Consider the following 25,687-nt stretch of genomic DNA (forward strand, 5'->3'; position numbering starts at 1 on the left):
ATATATAATATAAAATAATATAATAAGCCAAATAATCCAATTAAAAATGGGCAGAAGACATGAATAGACATTTTTCCAAAGTCCTAGCCACAGCAATCAGACAACATAAAGAAATAAAAGGAATCCAAATTGGTAAGGAAGAAGTAAAACTCTCACTGCTCACAGATGACATGATACTATATATAGAAAACCCTCAAGACTCCACCAAAAAACTGCTAGAACTGATAAATGAGTAGGATACAAAATCAATGTGTACAAATCTGTTGCATTTCTATACACTAATAATGGAGCAGCAGAAAGTGAAAATTAGGAAGTTAGGAAAACAATCCCATTTATAATTGCACAAAACCAATAAAATATCTAGGAATAAACTTAATCAAAGAGGTAAAAGACCTGTACTCTGAAAACTATAAAACACTGATGAAAGAAATTCAAACGATACAAAGATATGGAAAGATATTCCATGCTCATGGGCTGGAAGAAAAAATTTTGTTAGAGCAATCTATAGAGTTAATGCAGTCCCTATTAAAAATACCAACAGCATTTTTCACAGCACTGGAAAACAATCCTAAAATTTGTATGGAACCACAGAAGACCTTGATTAGTCAAAGCAATCTCGAAAAAGAAAAACTGTGGAAGTATCATAGTTCAGATTTCAGGTTATATTACAGAGCAGTAGTAATTAAGACAGTATGGTACTGGCATAAAAATAGATACATAGATCAAAGGAATAGAACAGAAAACCCAGAAATAAACCCACAATTACATGGTCGGTTAATCTTCAACACACGAGAACTGAAAATATAATTTTAAAAAGTCTTCTTTGGAAAAAGTATCTTCAACAATGGCATTGGAAAGACTGGACAGCAAGATGCAAAAGAGTGCATTTGGACCACTTTCTTTCACCATGCATAAAAATAAATTCAAAATGGATTAAAGACCTAAATGTGAGCTGAAACCATAAAAATCCTTGAAGAGAGCACGGGCAGTAATCTCTCTGATGTTGGTCATAGTAACATTTTTCTAGGTATGTCTCCTGATACAAGGAAAATGAAAGCAAAAATAAACTATTGGGACTATAGCAAAATAAAAAGTTTTTGCACAGTGAAGGAAACAGTCAACAAAACTAAAAGGTAACCTACTGAATGGGAGAAGGTATTTGCAAATGACATATCTGAGAAAGGTTTAGTATCCAAAATATAGAAAGCACTGCTACAACCCAATACCCCAAAGCCAAATAATCCAATTAAAAATGGGCAGAAGACATGAATAGACATTTTTCCAAAGAAGACATCCAGGTGGTCAGCAGACACATGAGAAGATGCTCAACATCACTCATCATCAGGGAAATATAACTCAAAACCACAATAAGCTATCACCTCACACCTGTCAGAATGGCTAAAATCAAAAACACAGGAAACAACAGGTGTTGGAGAGGATGTGGAGAAAGGGGAATCCTCTTGCATTGTTTGTAGGAATGCAAATTGATGCAGCCCTTGTGGAAAACAGCGTGGAGTTTTCCTCAAAAAACTAAAAATAGAACTACCCTAGGATCCAGGAATCACACTACTGGGTATTTACCCAAAATATACAAAAACACTAATTCAAAGGGATACATGTACCCCTATGTTTATTGCAGCATTATTTACAATAGCCAAACTATGGAAGCAGCCTAAGTGTCTAGCGATAGATGAATGGATAAAGAAGAGGAATATTATTCAACCATAAAAAGAATAGAAACTTGCCACTTGCAACAACGTGGATGGAGCTAGAGAGTATACTGCTACGTGAAATCAGTCAGAGAAAGACAAATACCATATGATCTCATTTGTGTGGAATTTAAGAAACAAATCAGCAAAGGAAAAAAAGAGACACACACAAAGCAAGAAACAGGCTTTTAACTATAGAGAACAAACTGATGGCTACCAGGGGGTGGGGGGGAAGGGAGAAATAAGGGATGTGGATTAAAGAGCACACTTATTGTGAGGAAAAAAGTAAAATAAAAATACAATAAAATAGAAATAAATAAGTTTACAAAGTCAAAAAAGAAAAGTGATGTTAGAGGCATCTGGGTGGCTCAGTTGGTTAAAGTCCACCTTCAGCTCAGGTCCCGATCCCAGGATCCTGGGATGGAGCCCCATGTCAGGATTCCCACTCAGGAAGTTTGCTTCTCCCTCTCCCTCTGCCTCTCCCTCTGGCTTGTGCTCTCTCCTGCACGAGCATGCTCGCTCTCTCTCTCTCTCTCTCTCTCTCATAAATAAAATCTTAAAAAAAAGTGATGTTACTAGATAATACAGGAAGTAAGAATTACTATGTCTTTCTTTGTAAATTGTTCTTTTTATCATGAGTAACTGTCTTTGTCCCTGTGGTGTTTTTATCCTCAGGCTTTTTAAACAATCTAAACTGTCTAGATTATTAGACATCTTAATTCTCCTCCCAAACAATACAGGTACTTTAAAAGTGCTTCAATATCGACTACTGTTACTCTCTATCTTACATTTTAGTACGACCTTGTTTACATACCTCCTCCATTATCAGTTATTGTTATGTAGCTAATGATACTTAATATCTGTTCTTTGCTCCCTATTTCTTCATACATCTCAGTCCTTCCTCACAGTTTAATTTCCTTTTTCCTAAAGTCCATCCTATAGTAGTTACATATGTTAGAGAGGGTTTCTTAGTGGGGGATTCCCTCCACTTGTGTTTACCACTTTGCCTACCTCTGATCTTGAATCCGTTCATGTCTTTCCCAAAATGGGGTTGGTTGTAGGGCAAAAGAAGAGATTACCCCTTGGAATATTTACCCCATATATCTCTGTAGATTTTGAAGAAAGCATTTAGTTTGATTTTTTTAAGACCATTGGAATGCAAGTTTTAAACTTACTAAATTATATTAATGTCTGATATAGAATTAAATGAAATAAGTTATTTTAATGCTTTCAGTAAGAATTTTCTAAGTTTTCCTTTTGGAAAGATAACTTCTTCTGAGCTCTTTCTCTTTATTAGATTTCATCCATCTAATGGTGAGAAGCTTCACTGTGAAGGTGGCTAATTGTAGTGTTTAAAAGTGGCGTTCTTCACTAATCTCCTTTGAAGTAAAAAAATTAATACTGCTTGCAGCATTGTACTACTAGAACAATTATGTGCACATGCTTATCTAAAAGTTCAGCGATTGATTCTTGTTTAAAGGATTTTTGTTTATTTATTTATTTATTTATTTATTTATTTATTTATTTTAAAGATTTTATTTATTTATTTGACAGAGATAGAGACAGCCAGCGAGAGAGGGAACACAAGCAGGGGGAGTGGGGGAGGAAGAAGCAGGCTCATAGCAGAGGAGCCTGATGCGGGGCCCGATCCCATAACGCCGGGATCACGCCCTGAGCCGAAGGCAGACGCTTAACCGCTGTGCCACCCAGGCACCCCGGATTTTTGTTTATTTAAGTGATCTTTACAGCCAGTGTGGAGCTTGAACTCATGACCCTGAGTTCAAGAGTCGCGTGCTCTACTGACTGAGCCAGTCAGGCACCCCGGTGAATGATTTTGGTATGGAATTTATTTGGAGTTGAAATTATCTTGGATTGCATATTTACATGTATTTTCGATTTCTTTCCTCAAATAAGACTTAAAAAATTTAACAGTGTAGCAGGAGAATGGAGAAATGTGCAAGAGCACAAGGTTGAAGAAAATACTTGGAAATTAAGTGGTAGAAACTAAGGACAGTGTTGGTTAATAAAAAGCATAGCTTAATCAGTGGCGTCACGGGCTTAGGTTCTAAAGTCACTGGGACAAAAATGTGACGTGTCAAATTACTCCAGTCTCCCAGCATTGGGACTGATTGTTGTTTCTTTAAACACAAACCAGATTTTTATCTGGTAAACGAAGAACCATGCCGTGTGAAAAATATGTACCTTGATAAAGGTTAAAATCACACTCGGGGACTCAAGAAGCTCGCACATTGAGAGTCGTGGGAGAAATGAAGCTTTGGCAGGTTCACATCTCCTACTCATTCTGAGCCATGGCCTCTCTCAAAGGAATGGCCCACAGCACATCTTTCAGTATGGAGACTACTGGGGCCTGGGTATAGAGCTTCTCACACACCTCAGTTAGCAAGATGTTCAGGAGGAGGGGGCCAGAAATTAACTCTCTTTTGGCAGGGTCCAAAGAATTGAAATTTCAAACCACATGTGTTCTAACTCCTCTGTGAATTAGTCATTCTTGCCCACTCTCAGAGTTGTAGAAAAACCGACAGTTTTATGTAGGGAGGCAGTTTCCCTCTGCTAATCCCAGGTCTAGTCTTTAAGTTAAGATACTTTGGATACGAGTAACTGATATTTCAGCTAGTTTCAATAGAAAAGAGTTTGTTCTAATGATATGGGGTTACTGACAGAAACTCCGGACAACACATATTTACTAAGTGCATCCAGGGTTCCAGGCATTGTTGAGACACCGGGAGACAGCACTGGACAAGGCTGTTGAGTCTGCCTGGGACATTCTGCACCCTCACCCCACCCCGGCTTGCTCCCTCACTCTGTTAGGGGTTTGCTCAGCTAGGACAGAGAAGCCTTCCTTGATCAGCCCTATCAAAAACAGCCCCCACTCCCATTATCTGAGCTGCATTTTTAAAAAATTCTCTCAGACTGTCCCATGGATTATGGTTTATTCATGTGTCTTACTCTCCTACTAGAGTCTTAAGGTCTTTGAAATCAGGAAAATTCTTTTTTCATTATTATTTTTGTTCTTCCTGTCCCCAGTTTCTAGCATGAGGGCCTGACATATAGTAGACATTCTAGAAGTGTTTGTGGAACTGAACAGAAAGGACATTTAGAATTTCCAGTATCTCTTTCAGTAAACGTCTGTGAAGATGAAAGTGTTGGGTAATGAAAGAAACAGATTACAGTACAGATTGGAGAGTGATGATGCTGGCAGCTTGTCTCCACCCTCAATAAATCTTTTCATTTAGACGTGCTACAACTCCAGGAGACTGTGTAGAGTATTTTGGTTCTCATCTGAGATTTGGCATTTGTATTTATTTAATTTTTATTTTTAAATGAAATTAATGAATCTGTTTTAAATAGTCAAATGAGACTACAGGGTTTGTAACAACAACAAAAATGGGCAGTGTCTTCTTCCTTAGAGATGGATTCTTTCAGCTCCTTTCACTGTTTATTCTGGCATTTACCTGTGTTCCTAGGTAACATTTTTACCACTATTTCTGGACTGTTTTTCCCCCCAATTTGAGGCAGTATTTATTTCCTACTAGAAAAGATTAGAATCTTTCTCTCTTACATATTCCTCCCTCAACCACATAGACGCCATGCACTCTCTTTTCCCCTTTACCTGTTCCTTCACATCTCCCATCTCATACTCATTCTAGGTTGTATGCTTAATATGTTACTTTTGTTAAGTCAGCATTCAGTGCTTACATTTAAAAAAAAAAGATTTTACTCATCTATTAGAGGGAGAGCATGCGCACAAACAGGGGGAGGGGCAGAGAGAGAGGGAGAAGCAGGCTCCCCCCTGAGTAGAGAGCCCACTGAGGGGCTCCATCCCACGTTCCTGAGCCAGAGGCAGATGCTTAACCGACTGAGCCACCCAGGTGCCCCTTACTTTTTTTTTTTTTTTAAGTGTTCAGCTTTTTATTGAACAGGTTACAGAAGAGGTTTAGTCAAAAAGACCAAAGCCCATGTCGTCCTCAGACTCCTCTGATTCTTTCTTTGCTTCCACTTTCTTCTCCTCAGCTGGGACAGCCCTGGTAGAGGGAGCAGGACCTCCTGCAGCCGTAGCACCAGGGCTGACGCAGGTCCACGAGCCCCTGCGGTACAGATGAGGCTCCGGATGTTGACATTGGCCAGGGCCGTTCAAACCAGCCCCGCCCGAAAGGTTCAGCATTCACACCCGCTGCTTTAATGAGGGCCTGGATCTTATTCTCCATGACCATCACCTCTTAGTGTGCAGGATGAGGGCCTGGTAGATGCAGGCGAGCCCCAAGACCAAGACCACGTGCCGGCGAGTGCTGAGCGGACGCTGCCCGCGTGCTGCGAGTCCCCCAGTGAAGTGAGAGCCTCGCCCGAATGCGGTCTTAGCGTCCTTGGAAGGACTGAGCACCTTAGCAGGCGCTGAGGAAACTCAGTGCTTACGTTATGATTATGTAAATATTGTTCACAGCTAAGCTGTTTGCTTTACTAGGATTACATTTTTTTCCCTTTTTTCAGAATTCTCCATCACTTTATTATTCTTTTCGTAGAAACAGAATGGTGCTGTCTCTCTTCGTGCACATCTGAACTGTTTGTTTTCCTGTTCTGCTACAGGCCTTCATCGTCATTCTGGTGGCATCTTGGGGAGGAGCAGGGATAGATGGAAGTGTTCATTCTGCCATGTTTACTCAAACTTCTTTATCCTAACATTTCTATGGAAGCTTATTCAAAATTTGTACAAAGATAATTTCTACCGAACTAAAAGATCTCAAAGACCTTAGTACCTCATTTTTTGCTGTTCACGAGCAAGCTGATCATATGGCCTCCAAAACAGCCTGATTCATGAGTTCAAACTGGGAGGCTTCCCTCCTTCAGGTGGGTCTGAGAAGAGACCTACTCAGTTCCGTTTGGCAACTCTTTACCATTTAAAATTGCTCTTGAGGCTCCTGGGTTGCTCGGTCAGTTAAGCGTCTGCCTTCGGCTCAGGTCATGATCTCAGGGTCTTGGGATCGAGCCCCGCATTGGGCTCTCTGCTCCTTGGGGAGTCTAGTTCTCTTTCTGTCTTGCTTTCACTCTCGCACTCATTCTTTTTCAAAAAAAAAAAAAATACATATATATATATATATGTATGTAATTATTGCCCTTGAAGGGGCGCCTGGGTGGCTCAGTTGGTTAAGCATCCGACTCTTGATTTCAGTTCAGGTTATGATCTCAGTGTTGTGAGGTCAGGCTCTGTGTGGGGCTCTGCACTGGGCATTGAGCCTGCTTAAGATTCTCTCTCTCTCTCTCTGCCTCTCCGCTCACTCCCCCTAAAAATAAATAGATAAGTAGCCTCAATCGGTAGTGGCATCTTCTTTGGGGCCCATGTCTCTTGTTTTAGGACATTACTTACAGCTTCTGTTTTTGATGGCATTGGTGTAAGCAGTCCATCCTGTCTTCATGTATTTGAGATTGTCTGCAACCTTTGTGTATTTGTTTTTCTTCTTCATCCTTACCCTTTGTCCCACTCTCTTTCACTTCATTTAATTGTGTTTGTCTCCTGCTTTAGAATAGACTCTCACCTTTTCCATGTTCCTTCTTGGCCTAGGTTTGCACATTATTTTTTCCCCAGTTCCTCACCTACTGCCCTTTTAAGGATAAGACCTTTCAGTTTATGAATTCAGTCATATGTTGACATTCTCTAGCTTGTCCTGGTAAGACGCTCTAGTGACCCAGAGGTTTTCCCCAAACTTGGATTTCTTTTCTGGTGGCTGCTTATTTTGCTGGAGGGTATTTGCTCACCGGTCTTCCAGTCTGCATCCACATGCTGCCTTTGCCAGTGGCTCCACACCCCTTTCAGCACTGTTCTTTTCCGTTTGGCCCTGCCTTTGAGATTGTGCAAGCCTGTATACGACCAAAGAAAACCTTGTGTTGTATGCGGTCCTCTGAAGCCTCTGATAACCTCTCTTGAGGATAGTCTGTGACCCTATTTTCCTTTCCTTTTTTTTTTTTTTTTTTTTGGTTTTTATATTGATCACTCAGTGCTCATCACGCCAGGTGCACTCCTTAAACCCCATCACCTATTTCACCCACCCCCCCCCACCTCCTGTCTGGTAACCATCAGTTCACCACCCTGTTTTTCCTAGTGACTGTGCCTAAGTATGAAAATCATGAAAGGGACTTTTTTTTTTTTTTTGCATAAAACTTGCATAGCTTAGAGATACACAAATAAGCAGGCTTTTCAGATTAGCTTTTGACCGTGCCCTTTAAATTGGTATCTCTCCATTTTTGTCTTTGTTTTTACCAGTCACTCACTATCACTGGTGGAGCTGAGGAGACAGACAAGATCTTAATTATTTCTTTTAGCCAAAATTGTGGGTGCCTACACTGTGAGACCCAGAGCTGGTTACTGTAGGAGATACAAGATGAGTTAAGACCAGACTCTGACCTCAAGTTATTTATACAGCAGTAGGGGAGATAAGACAGGTATACAAATGAGGATTATAAAAGAGACAGTAAACCTAAGCATTGTAAGAGACTTCTCAACAACGAACTGTGGAAATTCAAAGGGACATGAACTTAAAACCAGCTTTTTGGGGCACCTGGGTGGCTCAGTCGTTGGGTGTCTGCCTTCGGCTCAGGGCGTGATCCCAGCGTTCGGGGATTGAGCCCCACATCAGGCTCCTCTACTGGGAGCCTGCTTCTTCCTCTCCCACTCCCCCTACTTGTGTTTCCTCTCTCGCTGGCTGTCTCTCTTTCTGTCAAATAAATAAATAAATAAATAAATAAATAATCTTAAAAAAAAAATGAAACCAGCTATTGAAATCAGGTATGGCATTTTGGAATGCTCCAGAACATTTCCAACTGTATAAATAATAAGTAGGCAGCATGTCTCTTTGTGTGTGTGAAGGGGTGGAGGTGGCATGTATTTTATTTTATTCCATTTTGATTTAAAAGTTCCTTCCCGAGTGAGGATCATATCCTAATGGAAAGAACATGGAATTTTGTATTCCAGTCCCAGTTCTGTGCTTTCATTTGCTAGGTTGGGATAGTATTATAGTCTGGAGTGCACGCACATTGCAGTCATATCTATTCCCACATTCCTTATCAGAGGGAAGTCCACTATCTTCCTCGGGGGGCTTCTCTGAATTGTTCAAGAACCCCTTGGGACATAGCTAGAGCAGAATGAGAGGTGGTCAGTGCAGCTTACACACCCAAAAGGGAAGCACCCCATAGTCTGCTGCTGCTTTTCAGTGCCTCATGGGGTACTTAATACTGGTCCTCACCTGGTGACCAGTGGTACCAACCGGCTGCTAAGCGTGCTTCCTGGACGAGGAGCCCAGTCTCTGCTCAGCCCAGCCAAGGTAGCCCTCTTGAATTCTCATGGCAGAGCTCTTGGTATTGTACTCTTTCAGCTGCATGCTCAGCCATTTTCCTGATGCGAGGTGGCCCGGGAAGCTCTGGGTCAGGATCTGTTCAGGCACCTGCCACTTCACAGACCCAGAACCTCTCACTCCCCTTTCTCCCAGAATCCATCCCTAGGAATCAGGCAGGTGGCCCCTTTTCCAGACTCCAAATGCGAACACTCTCTCTCATTCTTTCCTCCCTTTCCCCAGCCAGTGAGGTTAATCACCTATCCTTCTAAGGCAGGCTCTCAGCAACTGGGGGTGGGGGTGGGGGTGGGGAGGGTACTTTAGCTCCAAAAGGAAGATTCCCCAAGTGATTCACTGTACCCTCACCCACCCCTCTTGCAGGAGGTGGGAGTGGAGGCTCTATTTATAATGATTCAAGGTGATTACTGACATTTTCTCAGTATAGAAAAATAAATTTAATCTGTGATGGGTGTCCTGCTTCCTTAATGGTGTCTATCAGATAGTTATTGTGAAGATAAAATGAAATGGTGTCATGAAAGTTTAAAGAGCCATAGAAATGTTATTATCATTGTTACTCTGTCATTTCCTGTTTAAATCCCTTCAAAGACCTCTCTTTTGGCTTAGCGTAAGTGACCCAACCTGGCTTTTCTTCCAGCCTTGTTTTGTATCGCTCCATCTCTTTCACTGTCCCCATCAGTCTTTCTTACTCTCGTCAAGGTTTTTCTCCCTCTTTGGACTTGTACAAATACCATGCTTTTGTAGCAAGTGGCTTTTCCTTCTCTCTGCCTTACTAAAGCTTGTATCCGTGTCTCCTCTTAACAGATCTTCCCTGAAATTCTAGTACAAACTAAATTGCCCATTCTGTGGGCTAGGAGAGCCTGGTTGTTTTCCTTCTCAGCCCATACATGATGTAAAAGATATATGTGAAGTGATAGTCACTTATTTAATTTCTTTTCTGTATACCAGCACCAAGACCAGTGAGCATGTCTGCTCGGTTTACTCTAAAAAGTTGAATTATTACATTACTTGGTTCTCAGAGCCCATCCTGCTTTACTCTGTTACTCTTGCAGGTGAGAATATCTGGTAATCATAGGCAGAATTGAAAGATAAGAAGCTGAGGTTGGTTTTCTTCCATCTTCGTGAATAGAAATTTTGCAGTTTTATATTAGTAAATATCAGCTTCTTTTCCGAGTCCTCACTGTTACTGTGTTCAAACGGTGGCATTATGGAAGACTGGCATTATGGAAAACTGTCTTTGCCAGAGAACAATAGATCACGTACATGTTGATCATTGAGAAGGAAGGCTTTGTGTTGTAGAAGAAATTAAAATTTGTGGTTTTTCCTCAATTTACTAAATCTGGTAGCATCATCATTACTTAAACATAATGGCGACCCCTAGTGGATATTCTGTACAACTGACCAAAATATCTGGAACCCTCAAACTGACATTGTGTAATTATCAGCGAGTCATCCTTTTTCTTTGAATCTCAAGTATGTTCACACTTGAATTTAGAAGCTTTGAAGAAGACTTGATTTGTAAAGTCCACAGCTCTTGTTCCAGCATGTATCTGTATGTACTGTTTTTTAAAATTACTTTGACTTATACATAACTTTCTGTAGTAAACAAAAGAATGAAATGATAAAGAACTATGGAGTACCTCATCATTACTTAAGGGATTTTATGTCCTATTTGCATATAAGTAGTTTTTTTTAAGTTGCATATAAGTAGGTTTTTTTTTAATATTTTATTTATTTATTTGACAGAGAGAGAGGGAGCACAAGCAGGTAGAGTGGCAGGCAGGGTCCCCGCTGAGCAGGGAGCCCGATGCGAGGCTCGATCCCAGGACTCTGGTGGGATCATGACCTGAGCCGAAGGCAGACGCTTAACTGACTGAGCCACCCAGGTGCCCCGCATATAAGTAGTTTTTAACAGTTACGGTTGTAATTACCTTATGGACATGATATTTTGTGTTCTTTTATCACTTGACATTATTTCATTTAGACTATTTCACACGTCTGCCAAGTCAACATATTTGTCATTTTTTTGTGGTGTGTAATACCTTATTATGTTGATACATGTAGTGAATTCTGTCTTTGCTTTTAGTTTCTCACTATGATAGTGCAGCTGTACACATCTTGTTCAAAGTATCAAAGTCTCTATTTTCAGACCCCAGGTAATTCCTGAGATCTGTTGTAGTGTGAAACCCTGGTCAGGGAATGATTCGTCTCTAAGCAGCATCTCGTCTGCCTCACTGACATTGGGTGTGCTGTTCACTAGTGCCTTGCTGTGCTCCTGTGTCCTCTGATCCTCCCTCTTCTCTTTGAGGAGACTTGAGGTACATTGTTTCCTGCCCCCTTCCATGACAAATTGTTGCCCTGGCAAGTCAGCTAAGGTAGGAAGAGACTTCCGCAGTTCTTTTAATCCAACCAGGACATAGTTACCTCCCTCTCACCTCCAAATTTGTATTGATTTGTCAGTTACTTTTGGAAAAGGAGGCAAGTGATTTTAGAAGATTGGAAAATCCTGCTTGTAGAGTCATAATTTATCTAAAGAAGCTGAAAACTGAATATTACTTCAACTTATTTTGGTCATAATCTAGTCTGTGTGGTATGACCTTTGAATTAAGAAGATCCAATATCATTTTTATTTTCTTCTTTACTCTTAACTATTTCCTTGATGTTCTGTAATGAACATATATTATTTTTATATTTTGAAAAAGATAACATTTCTAAATTATAGCATCCCAGTAAAGCCTATGGAAAAATATATAAAACATTCAAAATCTCATCCCCTAGAGATAATTGCTACTAACATTTTACTGTATTTGCTTCCAGTTTTTTCAATCCACATATAATATATATTTGTAAGTATTATATTTTAAAAGATAAACTCCAGTTCATTGGAATAAAAATTTATAAAATTCATGTAAATTGGAGACTGATTATTTACATTCAAAAGGATTATCTACAGGGGTGCTTGGCTGGTATAGTCATGTGACTCTTGATCTTAGGGTCGTGAGTTCAAGGGCATGTTGGATGTAGAGATTACTTTAAAAAAGGATTATCTACAGTTTCATTATTAAACTCCCCTGTTACACTTAAAGTGATTCAATTCCTACGAATTCACTTTACTCTTTTTTTTTTTTTGATAGCTTCTTTTGAACTTGAAGGAGGTGTATTGCACATTTGAGCCAAGGTTATTTTGTCAGAAATCCATGTTTCTGTGGCATTGTGCTTCATGGGCACCTGAGGAAGGCTCACTGAACAAACTTGTCAGCCACTTATTGAAACTGCACATCGACCTTCTGGTTTCATTTCTGACAAGCTACAACAAAATGATTGTCATGGTTTTAGACCCAAAAGGGACCTGGTCTGTTTGGATGACTCCACTCCTGAGAGAACTGAGATGAACACAGCAGAACATCATAGTAATGTTGCTTGGTGAATAGCGTGTTGTGAGGCCGCCTTCCGCACCGCCCCCCCCCTCGTACCAGCTCAGTAGATCTCTTGCTAAGTGTCATCTGACTCTCAGCGCTCATCAGATGTCTGTATTTGTGTTACGTTTCCTTGTGGTTTGATCTCTGATAACGCTTAGATAATCCTGAGTAGAAATACTCATTCTTTTGCATTTTTCCTCAAACGAATCAACTCCCAGTTCTTCTATCACTGCCCTGTCATTTCTACAAAACAATTTTTATCCTTTAACCTATATTATCTTCTTTCTCCTAAGTAATTACATTGAAGAATACAGAATAAAAGCATAAGTGAGAGAAATGGTAAAAAATACATAAACCTTTGATGTCCACCTTTTGTGAGATGAGAATCTGTGTTCATGCTTTTCATTCTTTGGATTATTACCTAATTCGGAAGCCCCACGTTTCTTAGCATCTTAGTAGGGTGGTTCGGTCTGTCCTAGCAAATCTACTTATTTAATTTAAAAAGTAACCAGTGCTGGGTAATTCAGATATAGATTCACTATGACCCCGCCCCGCAAAGTACTACAGAGCTAGTGCTTTAAACTTAGTGCTCGAAATTAAGCCATTTTCTCTGTGCATATTTACAGGCAAAGTAGCTCATGTGTACTAATCGGATTTCCTTCCTGTATAGATCATCTGACAATATAAATAAAAATAGCCCCTTTCTATTTTTTGTTCGCTATTTAAAGTTAATTAGAATATGCTTTAAATGATTTCTCTAATGAATGGCTGAAAACTTCATTTGGAGGGGCTTTTTGCAGAATCTTGTACATGCAGGCAATTGATTTTTTTTTTTAAGAACTGTTATCTAGCCGCTGACTGTAAATCCTGAAGCATTTAGATGTTCCTAAACTATATTATTAATTCTGATTGCTTTCCTCCTAACCGACTGAGCCACTGGACACCCCGAGCACCCAGCTCTTGGTTTTGGCTCAGGTCATGATCTCAGGGTCTTAGGATTGAGCCTGTGTCAGGCTCCGTGCTCTGCGTGGAGTTTGCTGGAGATTCTCTCTCCCTTTCCCTCTGCCCCGTCCCACTTGTATGTGCACACTCTGTCTTTCTAAAATAAATCTTTTTTTAAAAACCCTTCAATTGACAATCCCAGACATTACATTTCAAAATATCAGTGTCAAAGTATGTTCTTCTCAGGGGCGCCTGGGTGGCTCAGATGGTTAAGCATCTGCCTTCAGCTCACGTCATGATCCCAGGGTCCTGGAATCGAGCCCCCATCGGGCTCCCTACTCGGAGGGAAGCCTGCTTCTCCCTCTCCTTCTACTGCTCCCTCTGCTTGTGCTCTCTCACTCTCTCTGTCAAATAAATAAATAAGATCTTAAAAAAAAAATATGTTCTGCTCTATTAATATATTTTACATTAAAAATTTCAGCTGCCAGGAACCATCACAAATAAACATTTCTAGGGCCATAAAAGCACTTTAGTGGACAGCATCCTAAAATATTTTCTTCTTGCTTTCTTAAAAACAGTATATGAAAAATAATCTAACTATTAAAAAAATAAAAACCTTTTAAATTCTGTCTTATGATTTTGTGGGTCGGGAATTTGGGCAGGGCTCGGTTGGGTGATTTTTGTGTTCCACACAGTGCCACCGAGGGTCCCTAAGTGCTTTTCACCCGGTTCATGGTCGGGTCTAGAAGGTCCAAGATAGTTTCACTCATATGTCTGGTGCCTTGACAGGGGCAGGTAGAGGGCTGGGCTCAGCTGGGACTGTCACCAGGAGCTGTTTTAGATGGTCTCTCTAGCGTGCTAGCCATTTTTAAAAGATCATGTGACATTGTCATGATGAGTCTCAGTTCCTGTCATACTGTGATGCCCTCAGCCTTCACAAGGTATGTGGGACTATTACTTACACTCCCCAGACCACTGTGCTTTCAGTCTGCTTTTTAATTTCTTGACTTTATAAGCTGATTCTCACCTGTAATCTGGAGCAGGGCATTCGCTGGATAAGTGACATCTTACTGTAGCGGGCGCTTAATTTCCTACGTGTGAGATGCCTTTCTGGGCACAAGTAAATGCTATTTAAGAAATTTAAAATATTCCGTAAAAAAAGAAAATCCTGCAGTATGTGACAACATGGATGAATCTGGAGGATATGATGCTGAGTGAAATAAGCTGGTCACAGAAGGACAAATGCTGTATGGTTCCACTTTTAATGAGGAATCTAAAATAGTCATACTCAGAAAGAGAGTAGAATGGTGGTTGCTGAGGGGGGAGAGGGTACTGGGGGAGGGGGAAATGGGAAATTGCTACCCAGTGGGTAAAAGTTTTAGTTATAGGGAAGTCATCAGAGAGGGAGACAAACCATGAGAGACTCTTAACTTTAGGAAACAAACTGAGGGTTGCTGGAGGGGAGGTGGGTGGGGGGATGGAGTAATTGGGTGATGGGCATTAAGGAGGGCACATGATGGGATGAGTACTGGGTGTTATACACAACTGATGAATTATTGAACTCCAAATCTGAAACGAAAGATGTACTATATTGTTGGCTAATTAAATTTAAATTTTAAAAAGTTTTAGTTACGTGAGGTGAATGAGTTCTAGAGATCTGTTATATATCACGCTTGGAGTTTACAGTACTGTATTGTACACTTTAAATTTATTAAAAGGGTATATCTTATCTTAAAAGGTCTTACTATAGCTTTTTAAAAATATGACTTAGGAGCTCACACCATTTGAGGAAAAAAAGGCAGTGTAATACCAGAACTTAAAGTATTTTTCTTCTGATTATTTTACCTGCATATTTCCCCCTTCTCTATATCCCTGATAAGACAGTAAATTTTGAGAGGGCAGAGAATGGGGACAGGCCAGGTACTGGAAAGGGACAAGTTCAGTAGTGACTCCAGTTGAAAGAGGGGCTAGTAGACTTGACTTGAAGCTACGTTTGCATAATAAACACTGACATGTTTACTTGGAGTAACTTATGGTGGTGAGGCTAAAGCTCCCCAAACTTTCTTGTACCATTATGCAGGATTAGGGGGTCATGAACACACAGCGCCCCCTCATCCCATCAATTCTTAGTATTGCTGGAATGGCCTTTTCACTTCACATTTACTTTCTTCTTATTTCTCTCCCATCACCTGTTGACAATTATGACTGTAAGATTATATTTTTTAGCCTGGATGTCTTTGCATCATTTTTATGTATGTATATTGACACTCTCTAATCATTTATAATAGATGAGGTCATAGTACCTACCTCAGAGTGTTGTGGGAATGCCATAAGGTGCTCAGAAAACTTTAGCTGTTATTGTTGTCAGATAACCATATTCCAAACTTCCTTTTTTTAGAAACTGAATCAGCAGTGCAGAAAGAACATAGAAACCAGACACCTGCTCCATCTGCAGCTCAAACTTCCGCTCCTTCTAAGTACCACCGAACTCGATCTGGGGGAGCCAGGGATGAACGATATCGATCAGGTGAGAAGGAACTGAAAGTTACCAGCAGAAGAGTTTTTAGTGACTATAGCATGAGCTCTATATCCTAAAAGCTTTTAATGTTTGGGTTTTTTCCATTGAAGGACCAGCAGGTCTATATTAGTTCATTCATCAGTCATTTATTACCCATTATGTGCCAGGTGTGGTAGAAGCTCAGTATTTGCTGGGGCTACAGCAGCAAATACGACGTTTCTGCACTCGAGGGCAGAAGGGGAGCCAGACAGGTACAAAGGCAACATGAGTAAATAAATAAGAAGGTGGGGGCTAGGGTCATGTAGGGTGGTACTGGGAGAGCTCGGTGGACTGTTGAAAGAGGCAGACCCTTCTGTGTTTGCCAGAGCTGTAGATCAAGTCTTCTTACTCATGGAGCTGGAACAGAAACTCACAATGAAATTGTAAATTAGGAGACTCTTAAACTTTATGTCTTCTGACCCAAAAGGTACCCATAAGAAGGGAAAGGCAACATGCTGTGGCTGGCAGTGGGAACGTGCCCCTGCCATATCGCGGCCACGACTGATGACCAGAGAAACAGATCCTGGACCCTCAGGAGGACCTGTGGCATAGCCAGCCCATCCCGTGCCCATCTGTTGTCCACTGAGGCAATCTCTGCAGCCCATTCACTGTCTTACAAAGTAGCAGAATTCAGCCATCAAACTAATTGCAGTGCTCTTTTACTTTCTTCATATTTTTGACTCCTGTACCAGCCAAGCTTTAATCTTTTCTTGACTTGGAAAAAAGAGTGTATATCACATCCTTTCAGAAACTGCTTTAGAGAAAATGAGGAAAAGGACATGGTTGCAGAGTTGTGTCAGACCTTTTGTGAGCTGATTTTATTAGATACATTTTTTTAAAAATTTGACAGAGAGAGGCAGCCAGCGAGAGAGGGGACACAAGCAGGGGGAGTGGGAGAGGAAGAAGCAGGCTCTTAACGGAGGAGCCTGATGTGGGGCTCGATCCCAGAATGCTGGGATCACGCCCTGAGCCGAAGGCAGACGCTTAACAACTGCGCCACCCAGGCGCCCCTAGATACGTATTTTTATACACTGAAAGGAAGGAACAAGAAGTGTTCCATCAAAAAAATAGAAATCCCACGCCACACCAGAATTTTCCCTTATACCTAACCTAGTCTTGAGCAATCAGGGGAGGCTTTCTCAGAGAGTAAGACATCTGAGTGGTGTCGTAGCAGACAGACAGTGTTAGGGAGATAGCATCAGGTAGTAGACCTGAAAGGGGTTCATTATGACTGGAACTTAGAATGCAAGGACCTAGAAATAGGTGAGAGATGAGTCTAGAAAGATTACCAGGGACGAGATCTTGAGGAATCTTGAATACCATTGAAGGATTTCAGCAGAGCAGTTACGTAGATTTGTGTTTGTTCTGGTGGTTTGCTCCAGCTGCAGACTGCATGGTCTGCCGTTCCTGTGTCCCCGTGCCTGGCACAGGGCCAAACACATATGAGGGCTAAATAGATATTTTGGAGAAAAGAAAGAATAGAAGTAGTTATTAGTTAAGAAATGGATTAGAGGGAGGTACAGCTGGATGTAGAAAAACCTCTCAGGAACTCCTCTTCGTTGCTGAGACCAGGCCCGTTTTCCCAGGCACCCATTGTTGCCTTTTAAGGCTGGGGCCCAGGTTCAGCAGCAGTGGGTTCTGACCAGTCTGGAAGGGTTTGGGCCTCTAAACTCTCATCCCTGGCCTTCTGGGAGTTTTGTGGATCCTCCCACCCCCCCCCCCTTTTTTGGGTGTTTTTACAGCATGTAATGAAAGAATTAGTAAGAAACCAAAAAGGTGATTCTCTACATCCTGTGTGCAGGCTGACCACATACAGAAAAAGGCTGTAGTGACCTTTAGTGTAAAATTTTGACCTTCATCAGCTAAAACCTAACCATCTTCTCTAGCCCCTGTTCTTTTATATCAGTTCTTTCAGATTTACCCCAAATATTGGAAAATGTAGCCTATGAATCAAATACTGGTTAGCAGACTATGGAGTCTCTTAGTTAGGTGCAGGGCTTTTGAGGGTTTAAGAGTAGGGTTTTGGATATTTGTCTCACAGGGACCTTTTCTTTTGTGGCAGTAGCAGCAGGCTGGAGAGGGGGTAAAGTAGGGAAGAAAAAGGTGATTTAAAAGCCCTGAAGATATTGAAAGCTGTGAGAGTACTGCAATACTGTCATGAGGGAGAAAATGAAAAAGGCGTGCAAGCCTGGATTTGGGGTGAAAATCACATTTTTCAGTATATTAGGAATCAGCCAAATTGCAAAGGAAAACTCAACGAATTGTGGCTTCTGTGAATAAGAAGAAATCAACAGTCGCAGCAGAAGTAGAGCAAATAAATGGTAGAAATTGTTGGAAGTTGAACTTCACCTCTTTGCCACTCCATCCTTAGGAAGGGTTATGTTTACGTGTCATGTGTTGACAGTGGCATGAGAACATAGGGTGTGTTTGATAAAAATCACAAGCATTCAGAATAAACTGGTGGGTACACGAAGGGGTTTAATGATGTTAGTGAGTGTAACTGGAAAATCCTTTCTTATTTGGTGGAGGCTTATTAATACCTATGACATTTCAACTAGTCATAATCAAATCTTAGTAGACTTAGTAGTTTATGTTTCAGACATGGTGTAAAGAGCTTATATGTATTCAGAGTTAGATCTGACCTGATTCTATTCTTTGCACTTAGCCAGGAAGTTCTGACATTTCAAATACATGTATTAGTACCTTTTTTCCCTGCATATCAAGGCATGATACTCCTTTCTATACATACGTTATGGTCGCAAGTGTAGAAAATACACAGTTCGTGTCTGAGATGGAAAGTGATCTTATGGGAAGTCATTCTGATAACTCCTTTAAAGTTAAAGTTTTGAGCAATTAGCTACCTAAAACAAAACAACAAAAACAAAGAAGGACTTAAAAGTATCCGTATTACCTTTTCAGCGCAAACAGTAGCGCTGGGAAATGATACCCAGCTTTCACATGCTTCTGGCAGAGGTTCCCCAAGTCAGCCGTGTCTGGGGACTGAAATTCGGAAGTGACTTCTTTATCAAAGATCAGGGTGAATTGTATGCTGGCGAATGAATCAAATCCAGTTAGGAGAGCTGCCTGTTATTATCAATAAGAAGCTTTGCTAATATAGTAACTGTGAACCTCTCCTTTCGACATTGACGTATGGGCCAGGGCTTATCATGTTAGAAAATAGATGGGTGGTTTGATTTGTTCTGTGGTCTGGTGTTAGAATCCTTGTGGTAGAGAAGAACATGCTGGGTAATTGTTAATTATCCAAATGTTATGGGCCTTGTAAAACTTGATTATTGTGAATAATTCCCTGGTTTTAGCAAGTTTACTATTACAGGTTTCATATCTCATGCAAAAATACTTCTAGATATGTAGTATTTTTAATTAATAACTGTGAACATTTGATTTGCTGTTGTTGAAGAAGTGCTTTTTCTCAGTATAAGCAGTTAATCATTTGTTTTCCACAATAGCTAAGAACCATAATTCATCTAATATAAGGACACTTTTCACATTTTAACATGTCTGAAATCAAGATATGTTTTATATAGGATGGCATCATAGATTCAATAAAATATGGTAATCTTGAGTCAACTAAGTAAACCTCAGGGACACTAAAATAGTATAATAAATATAAATGCAGTGTAACATTATTTCCGAGGCATAAGTAAGTTGGTACTGTGGTCTTAAAGGTAACAGCACAATATTTTGGCAATATCTTTAAAACTTTAAGTATTCATACATTTTTACCCAGAAATTCCACTTCTAAGAATTTATTTTACACAAATGCCTACATATGTGCACAAAGATATATATGCAAATATCATTGTTGTAATATTATTCATAATCAATAGTTAAATAAGTTATAACAGGTCCACACAATGGAATTATATGAAAGTTGATTTTCATATTCTATGAAGGCTCATAGAAAAACAATGAGGTAGATTTTTTGTGCAGATATGGAGAGAATGTACTGTGTGTGTATCTGTATTTATATAGGTTTTTTTTAAGATTTATTTATTCATTTTAGAGAGAGAGAGAGCAGAGGAGAGGGACAGAGGGAGAGAGAAACTCTAAGCAAACTCCATGCTAAGCACAGAGCCTGACGCGGGGCTCAATCTCACAACACCAAGATCATGACCTGAGCTGAAACAAAAGAGTTGGTCACTTAACCGGCTGTGCCACTCAGGTGCCCCAAGATGTACAAAATATATTTTTAATAAATGCAAGACAGTGTGTAGCACATGATCTGATTTTTATAAATACTTATAATAACAATAATTATACATATTATTTGTACACAGATGCAGAAACCTGGAAGAATATGTAGCAAACTGTTGAGGTGGGATTAGTTCTTAGAAGTGCTGGATCTAGGGAAAATTTTCACTTCAGCATTTCATGTGCTTATATCTTTTTCCAGTACCTTTTTCCAGTTTTTTTTTATTGCAGTAAAATACAAAATACATATAATAAACAAAAAAATAGCATATAGTTTTTTTCTTTCTTTTATTGAGGTATAATTGGCATATTATATTAGGTCAGGTATATAACACAATGATTCAGTATTGTAAGATGATCACCACAATAAGTCTAGTTAGCATCCAACACCATACATAGTTACAAAAGTTTTTTTTCTCGGAGTGTGGACTCAAGATTTGTTCTCTCAGGGGCGCCTGGGTGGCATAGCGGTTAAGCGTCTGCCTTCGGCTCAGGGCGTGATCCCGGCGTTATGGGATCGAGCCCCACATCAGGCTCCTCTGCTATGAGCCTGCTTCTTCCTCTCCCACTTCCCCTGCTTGTGTTCCCTCTCTCGCTGGCTGTCTCTATCTCTGTCAAATAAATAAATAAAATCTTAAAAAAAAAAAAAAAGATTTGTTCTCTCAGGGGCACCTCGGTGGCTCAGTTGGTTAAGCGTCCAGTTCTTGATTTCGACTCAGGTTGTGATCTCAGGGTTGTGGGATTGAGCCCGATGTTGGGCTCTATGCTCAGTGGGGAGTCTGCTTGAGGTTCTCTCTCTCTCCCTCTGCCTCTTCCCCTGCTCTCTCCCTAAATAAATAAATAAAATCTTTTAAAAAAAGATTTATTCTCTTAGCAACTTTCAAATGTACAATACAGTATTATTAACGGTAGCCACTACGATGTACGTTCCATCCCCATGACTTAATTATTTTATAACTGTAAGTTTGTAAAAGATAGTTTTAAAAATGATAGCCCTGGATAAATGATTTAAAGCCTTAAATCAGTTATTGTTCTTAATGATTTTTACTCTTAAGTATGGATTCTTCTGACTTCATACAGGGAGCTAAATGGAACAGTAACTCCCTCTGTCACCCTAATTGAGAACTTTATTTCTCTGCCCAAATCTGATCTCCGACATGGTGGCATTTGCTAAGATAGTTGCCCCGGATATACCAGGACCATTTTACTTCTATATTAACATGCTTCCTTGGGCCAAGGAAAGTAAATTGAGTTTATTTCAACTCTGCAAGAATTTATTGTAGACCTCCTAGGAGTTGAGCACAATTTAGACGCTGGAGAAACACAGACAGACATACAAGAATCTGTTCTTAAACACAGGAATCCTTTATACAAGGTAGAGGCAGCATAGATGAGGGGGTACCAGGGGAAGGAGCCTGGAAGCTGGGCGCTGTCGAGGGCAGGCTTCTTGGAGGTGTTGAAGGATGAGTCGCCGTTTGCTATATAGATATTCCAGGCTAAAGATACGTATTCTGGGGGCACCTGGGTGGCTCAGTCGTTAAGCATCTGCCTTTGGCTCAGGGCGTGATCCTGGCGTTCTGGGATCGAGCCGCACATTGGGCTCCTCCGCTGGGAGCCTGCTTTTTCCTCTCCCACTCCCCCTGCTTGTGTTCCCTCTCTCGCTGGCTGTCTCTCTCTGTCAAGTAAATAAATAAAATCTTTAAAAAAATAAATAAAAAATAAGTAAATAAAGGTACATATTCTGTATAGGGGAATGTGAAATGCAAATTAAATTTCATTTAAATTAAATTAAAATTTCGCTGTCCGTCCCCACTAGCACATGGCATGGTGCCAAAATTAATGTGATATCCTCATGTTCCAGAGCTTAATAGTTGCTGCCTCTGCCATAATTAAAAATGTTAAAGTGGTTGGTACCTTGGAAATTGGAAAAATGGCATGACTACTTGATGGCTTGCAGGTAACTCTTGAACTGTACTTCTCTATTTACTGACTCAACTTACCCATGGGTCTGGCTTTCAGTCTGTCCGTTACCTACCTTCCTGTCTATCGGTCCTATCTGTTCATCCATCCATCCTAACAGGTAAGGGCACTTAGTGTCTGTTCTGCCCCACTGATGTATTTAAGCCCGTCTACGGCACTTACACGTCATGTCTTAACCACTTCATAAAAACAAGCCAAAAATAGGAGCAGCTACTTTAAAACTGTAAAATAACATTTTTCCCTTAACTCTTGGGGAAAGATGAAAAAAATGGTTCAGTGACTAAGCCTATTTTATTAAGGTTGAGCTGTTTATCCTTTTAAAAATTTATTTGCACGAATTTTTTTAAATCTCTGTTGCTAACATTTAAATTGTACTAGAGGTATTAATGCAAGTAGACAGGAGAAATCAACTAGAGGTATAAGAATTAGAAAAGAAAAAGTAAAACTGTATTTGCACTTGATATGATGTTTATTTAGAAAACCAAGAGAGTCAATGGCAAAATTAATCTAATGAAATGATTCAGTAAGGTAGCAAGATACAAAATTAGTACAGAAATCAGTAGCCTTCATATATGCAACCAATAACCTGTTAAAAGACATAATGGTAGAGCAAACCTCATTTACAGAAGCAATAGAAAAGATAAGACCTATTTAGGAAAAACATAAGAAATGTGTAAAGCCTTTATGAAGGAAACTTTAGAATACCCTGGAAGATACAAAGTAGACATGATAAATGGAAAAGCATCCCTTGTTCTTTGATAGGAGAATTCAGCATGATAAAGATGGGAGGACTCCCTAAGTTAGTTTATAAATTTAATTCAGTCCCAATAACACTATCAAATTTATCTATGGAGCTAGAAAGCATGTTTTTGAAATTCATTTGGAAAAGTAAACGTGTAAGAATAGCTAGGAAGCACTGAGAAAGAAAACCTATGAAGAGTGACCATACCAAACAGATACTAAAGCATACTCTAAAGACTCTATAATTAAAACAGTGCGGTATGGCACACAAAGTGGCAGACAGACCACTGAAATAGAATAACAGGTGCAGAAATAGACCAAAGTACTTCTGGGATTTAGTGTATAATAAAGATAGCATTATAAATCATTGGGTCCGAAATATAATTTTTAATAAATTGATGCTAGGACAGCTGGAAAAATACGTAAATCCATACCTCACACCATATGCCAGCAAAAACTTCAAATGGATCAGAGATCTACATTTAAAAAAAAAAAAAGGTAAGTATGGAAAGAAAACACCAGTCAATTTTTCTATAATCTGGGCTTATAGAAAGCCTTATGGGGGGAAGGCTTTCTGAGACTCAAAATCCGGAAGTGATGAAAGACTACATACAAAATGCTTTTACTGTGGTAAAAAACACATAAATTTACCCTCTTAAAAATTTTAAGTGTACATTTCAGTATTAACTATGTACATATTAAATAATAGCTGTCTAGAACTCTTTGATCTTACATGACTGAAACTTTATATTTAATGACAACTCCCGATTTCCCATTCCCTCGGTCTCTGCCAACCACCGTTGTACTTTCTACATCAAGAATTGGAGTACTTGAGGTATCTCTTGTAAGGAGAACCAAGCAGTGTTTTGGGTTTTGTGATTGTTTTACTCCACTTAGCGTAATGTCCTCAAGGTTCATCCATGTTGTGGCATATGATAGGATTTCCTTCTTTTTTAGGGTTGAATAATATTCCATTATATATACATGCACCGTTTTCTTTATACATTCATCCATTCATTGACATTTAGGTTGCTTCCATGTCTTGGGTATTATAAATAATGCTGCATTGAACATTTGTGTGCAGATACCTCTTTGAGAGCCTGCTTTTAGCTCTTCTGGATATATACCCAAAAATGGGATTGCTGGATCACATGATAGTTCTATTTTTCATTTTTTGAGGAACCTTCCATATTTTTCCATAGCAGCTGCACCATTTCACAGTCCCAGCAGTGCACAAGCGTTCTGATTTCTCCACATCCTCAACAACACTTACTCTTTTCTTTTCGCTTTTCTTTTTTCTCTTTTCCCTCTCCCTTTCTCTCTCCCTCTCTCTCCCCCTTTCCCTTTCCCCTTCCCCATTTCCTTTTCCTTTCCTTTCCTGTGGCTGTCCTGATTGGTACGAAGTAATATGCCATTGTGGTTTTGATTTGCATTTCCCTGATGATTAGTGATGTTGAGCATCTTCTCATATGATTGTTGTCCATTTGTGTATCTTCTTTGGAGAAATGTGTACTTGAGTCTCTTGGCCATTTCAAAATTGAGTTACTTGTTACTGAGTTGTAGGAATTCTTTATGTATTCTGGACATTAATGCCTTATCCAGTATACGGTTTGCAGTATTTTCTCCCATTCTGTAAGTTGCCTTTTCACTCTGTTGATCCTTTTGTTGTGTAGTAGCTTTTTAGTTTGATGTAGTCCCGCCTATTTTTGCTTTTCTTGCTTGTGCTTATAGTGTCATACCCAAGAAATTATTACCCATTCCAAGGTTATGAAGCTTTTCCTCTTATGTTTTCTTCTAAGAGTTCTGTAGTTTTGGGTCTTGTGTGTAGGTTTTTAATTTATTTTGAGTTAATTTTTATATGTGGTGTAAGATAAGTATCCAATTTCTTTCTTTTATATGTGGATATTTCAGTTTCCCTGACAACATTTGTTGAAGAGACCGTCATTACCAGGTATGCAGTCTTGGCATCCTTGTGAAGGACCATTTGACCATATATATAAGGCTTAGTTTCTGGATTCTCTGCTTTATTGCATTGGTCTTTATGCCTGTCTCTATGCCAGTATTATACTATCTTGGTTACTCTGGCTTTCTGATATGTTTTGAAATCTGGAAGTGTGAGGCTTCAAGCTTTATTCTTCTTTCTTAAGATTGTTTTAGCTATTTGGGGTTCTTTGAGATTCCATATACGTTTTAGGATATTTTTTCCTATTTCCTATTTTTCCTATTCCTTGAAAAAGTGCCATTGGATTGTGATAGGAATAGCATTAAATCTATCTAGGTTACTCTGGGTAGCACGGATATTTTAACAATATTAAATCTCCAGTCCCTGAACATGCGATGTTTTTCCATTTATTTGTGTCTTTCTTTCAGCAGTGTTTCATAGTGTACAATTCTTTTGCCTCCTTGGTTATGTTTATTTATAAATATTTTATTCTTTTTTACACCACTGTAAATGAAATTGTTTTCTTACTTTCCTTTTCAGATAGCTAATTATTAGTATTGAGGGACAATTGATTTTTGTATCTTGATTTTCTATCCCGCAGTTGTTGAATTTGCTTATTAGTTCTAACAGTTTCATGTATGTGTAGAATCTTTAGGGTTTCCTACATATAAGATCATGTCATCTGCAAACAGAAAGTTACTTCTTCCTCTCTAGTTTGGATGCCTTTTATTTCTTTTTCTTGCCTAATTACTCTGGCTAGGACATAGAGTTGACTAGAAGTGGTGAGAGCAATCATCCTTGCCTTGTTCCTGATCTTTTCACTGTTG

At 39.6% G+C, this 25,687-nt stretch overlaps 1 protein-coding gene and 1 pseudogene across 4 annotated transcripts in view; one reads left to right on the forward strand and one right to left on the reverse strand.

Moving 5' to 3' along the window:
• DIP2B (DIP2 acetate--CoA ligase B (putative)) overlaps window positions 1–25,687 on the forward strand; it is a 213,236-nt gene that overhangs the window by 105,845 nt on the left and 81,704 nt on the right. For all 4 annotated transcript variants that reach the window (XM_045801065.2, XM_045801067.2, XM_045801066.2 and 1 more), the window contains exon 3: window positions 15,827–15,955. In XM_045801065.2, the coding sequence (XP_045657021.1) occupies window positions 15,827–15,955 (129 nt within the window). The remainder of the gene's footprint in view (window positions 1–15,826; window positions 15,956–25,687) is intronic.
• On the reverse strand, window positions 5,611–7,186 carry LOC123794660 (large ribosomal subunit protein P1 pseudogene; annotated as a pseudogene).

The sequence above is a fragment of the Ursus americanus genome, chromosome 25, assembly GCF_024610735.1.
Source record: "Ursus americanus isolate L20-20 chromosome 25, mUrsAme1.1.p, whole genome shotgun sequence".
Lineage (NCBI taxonomy): Eukaryota > Metazoa > Chordata > Mammalia > Carnivora > Ursidae > Ursus > Ursus americanus.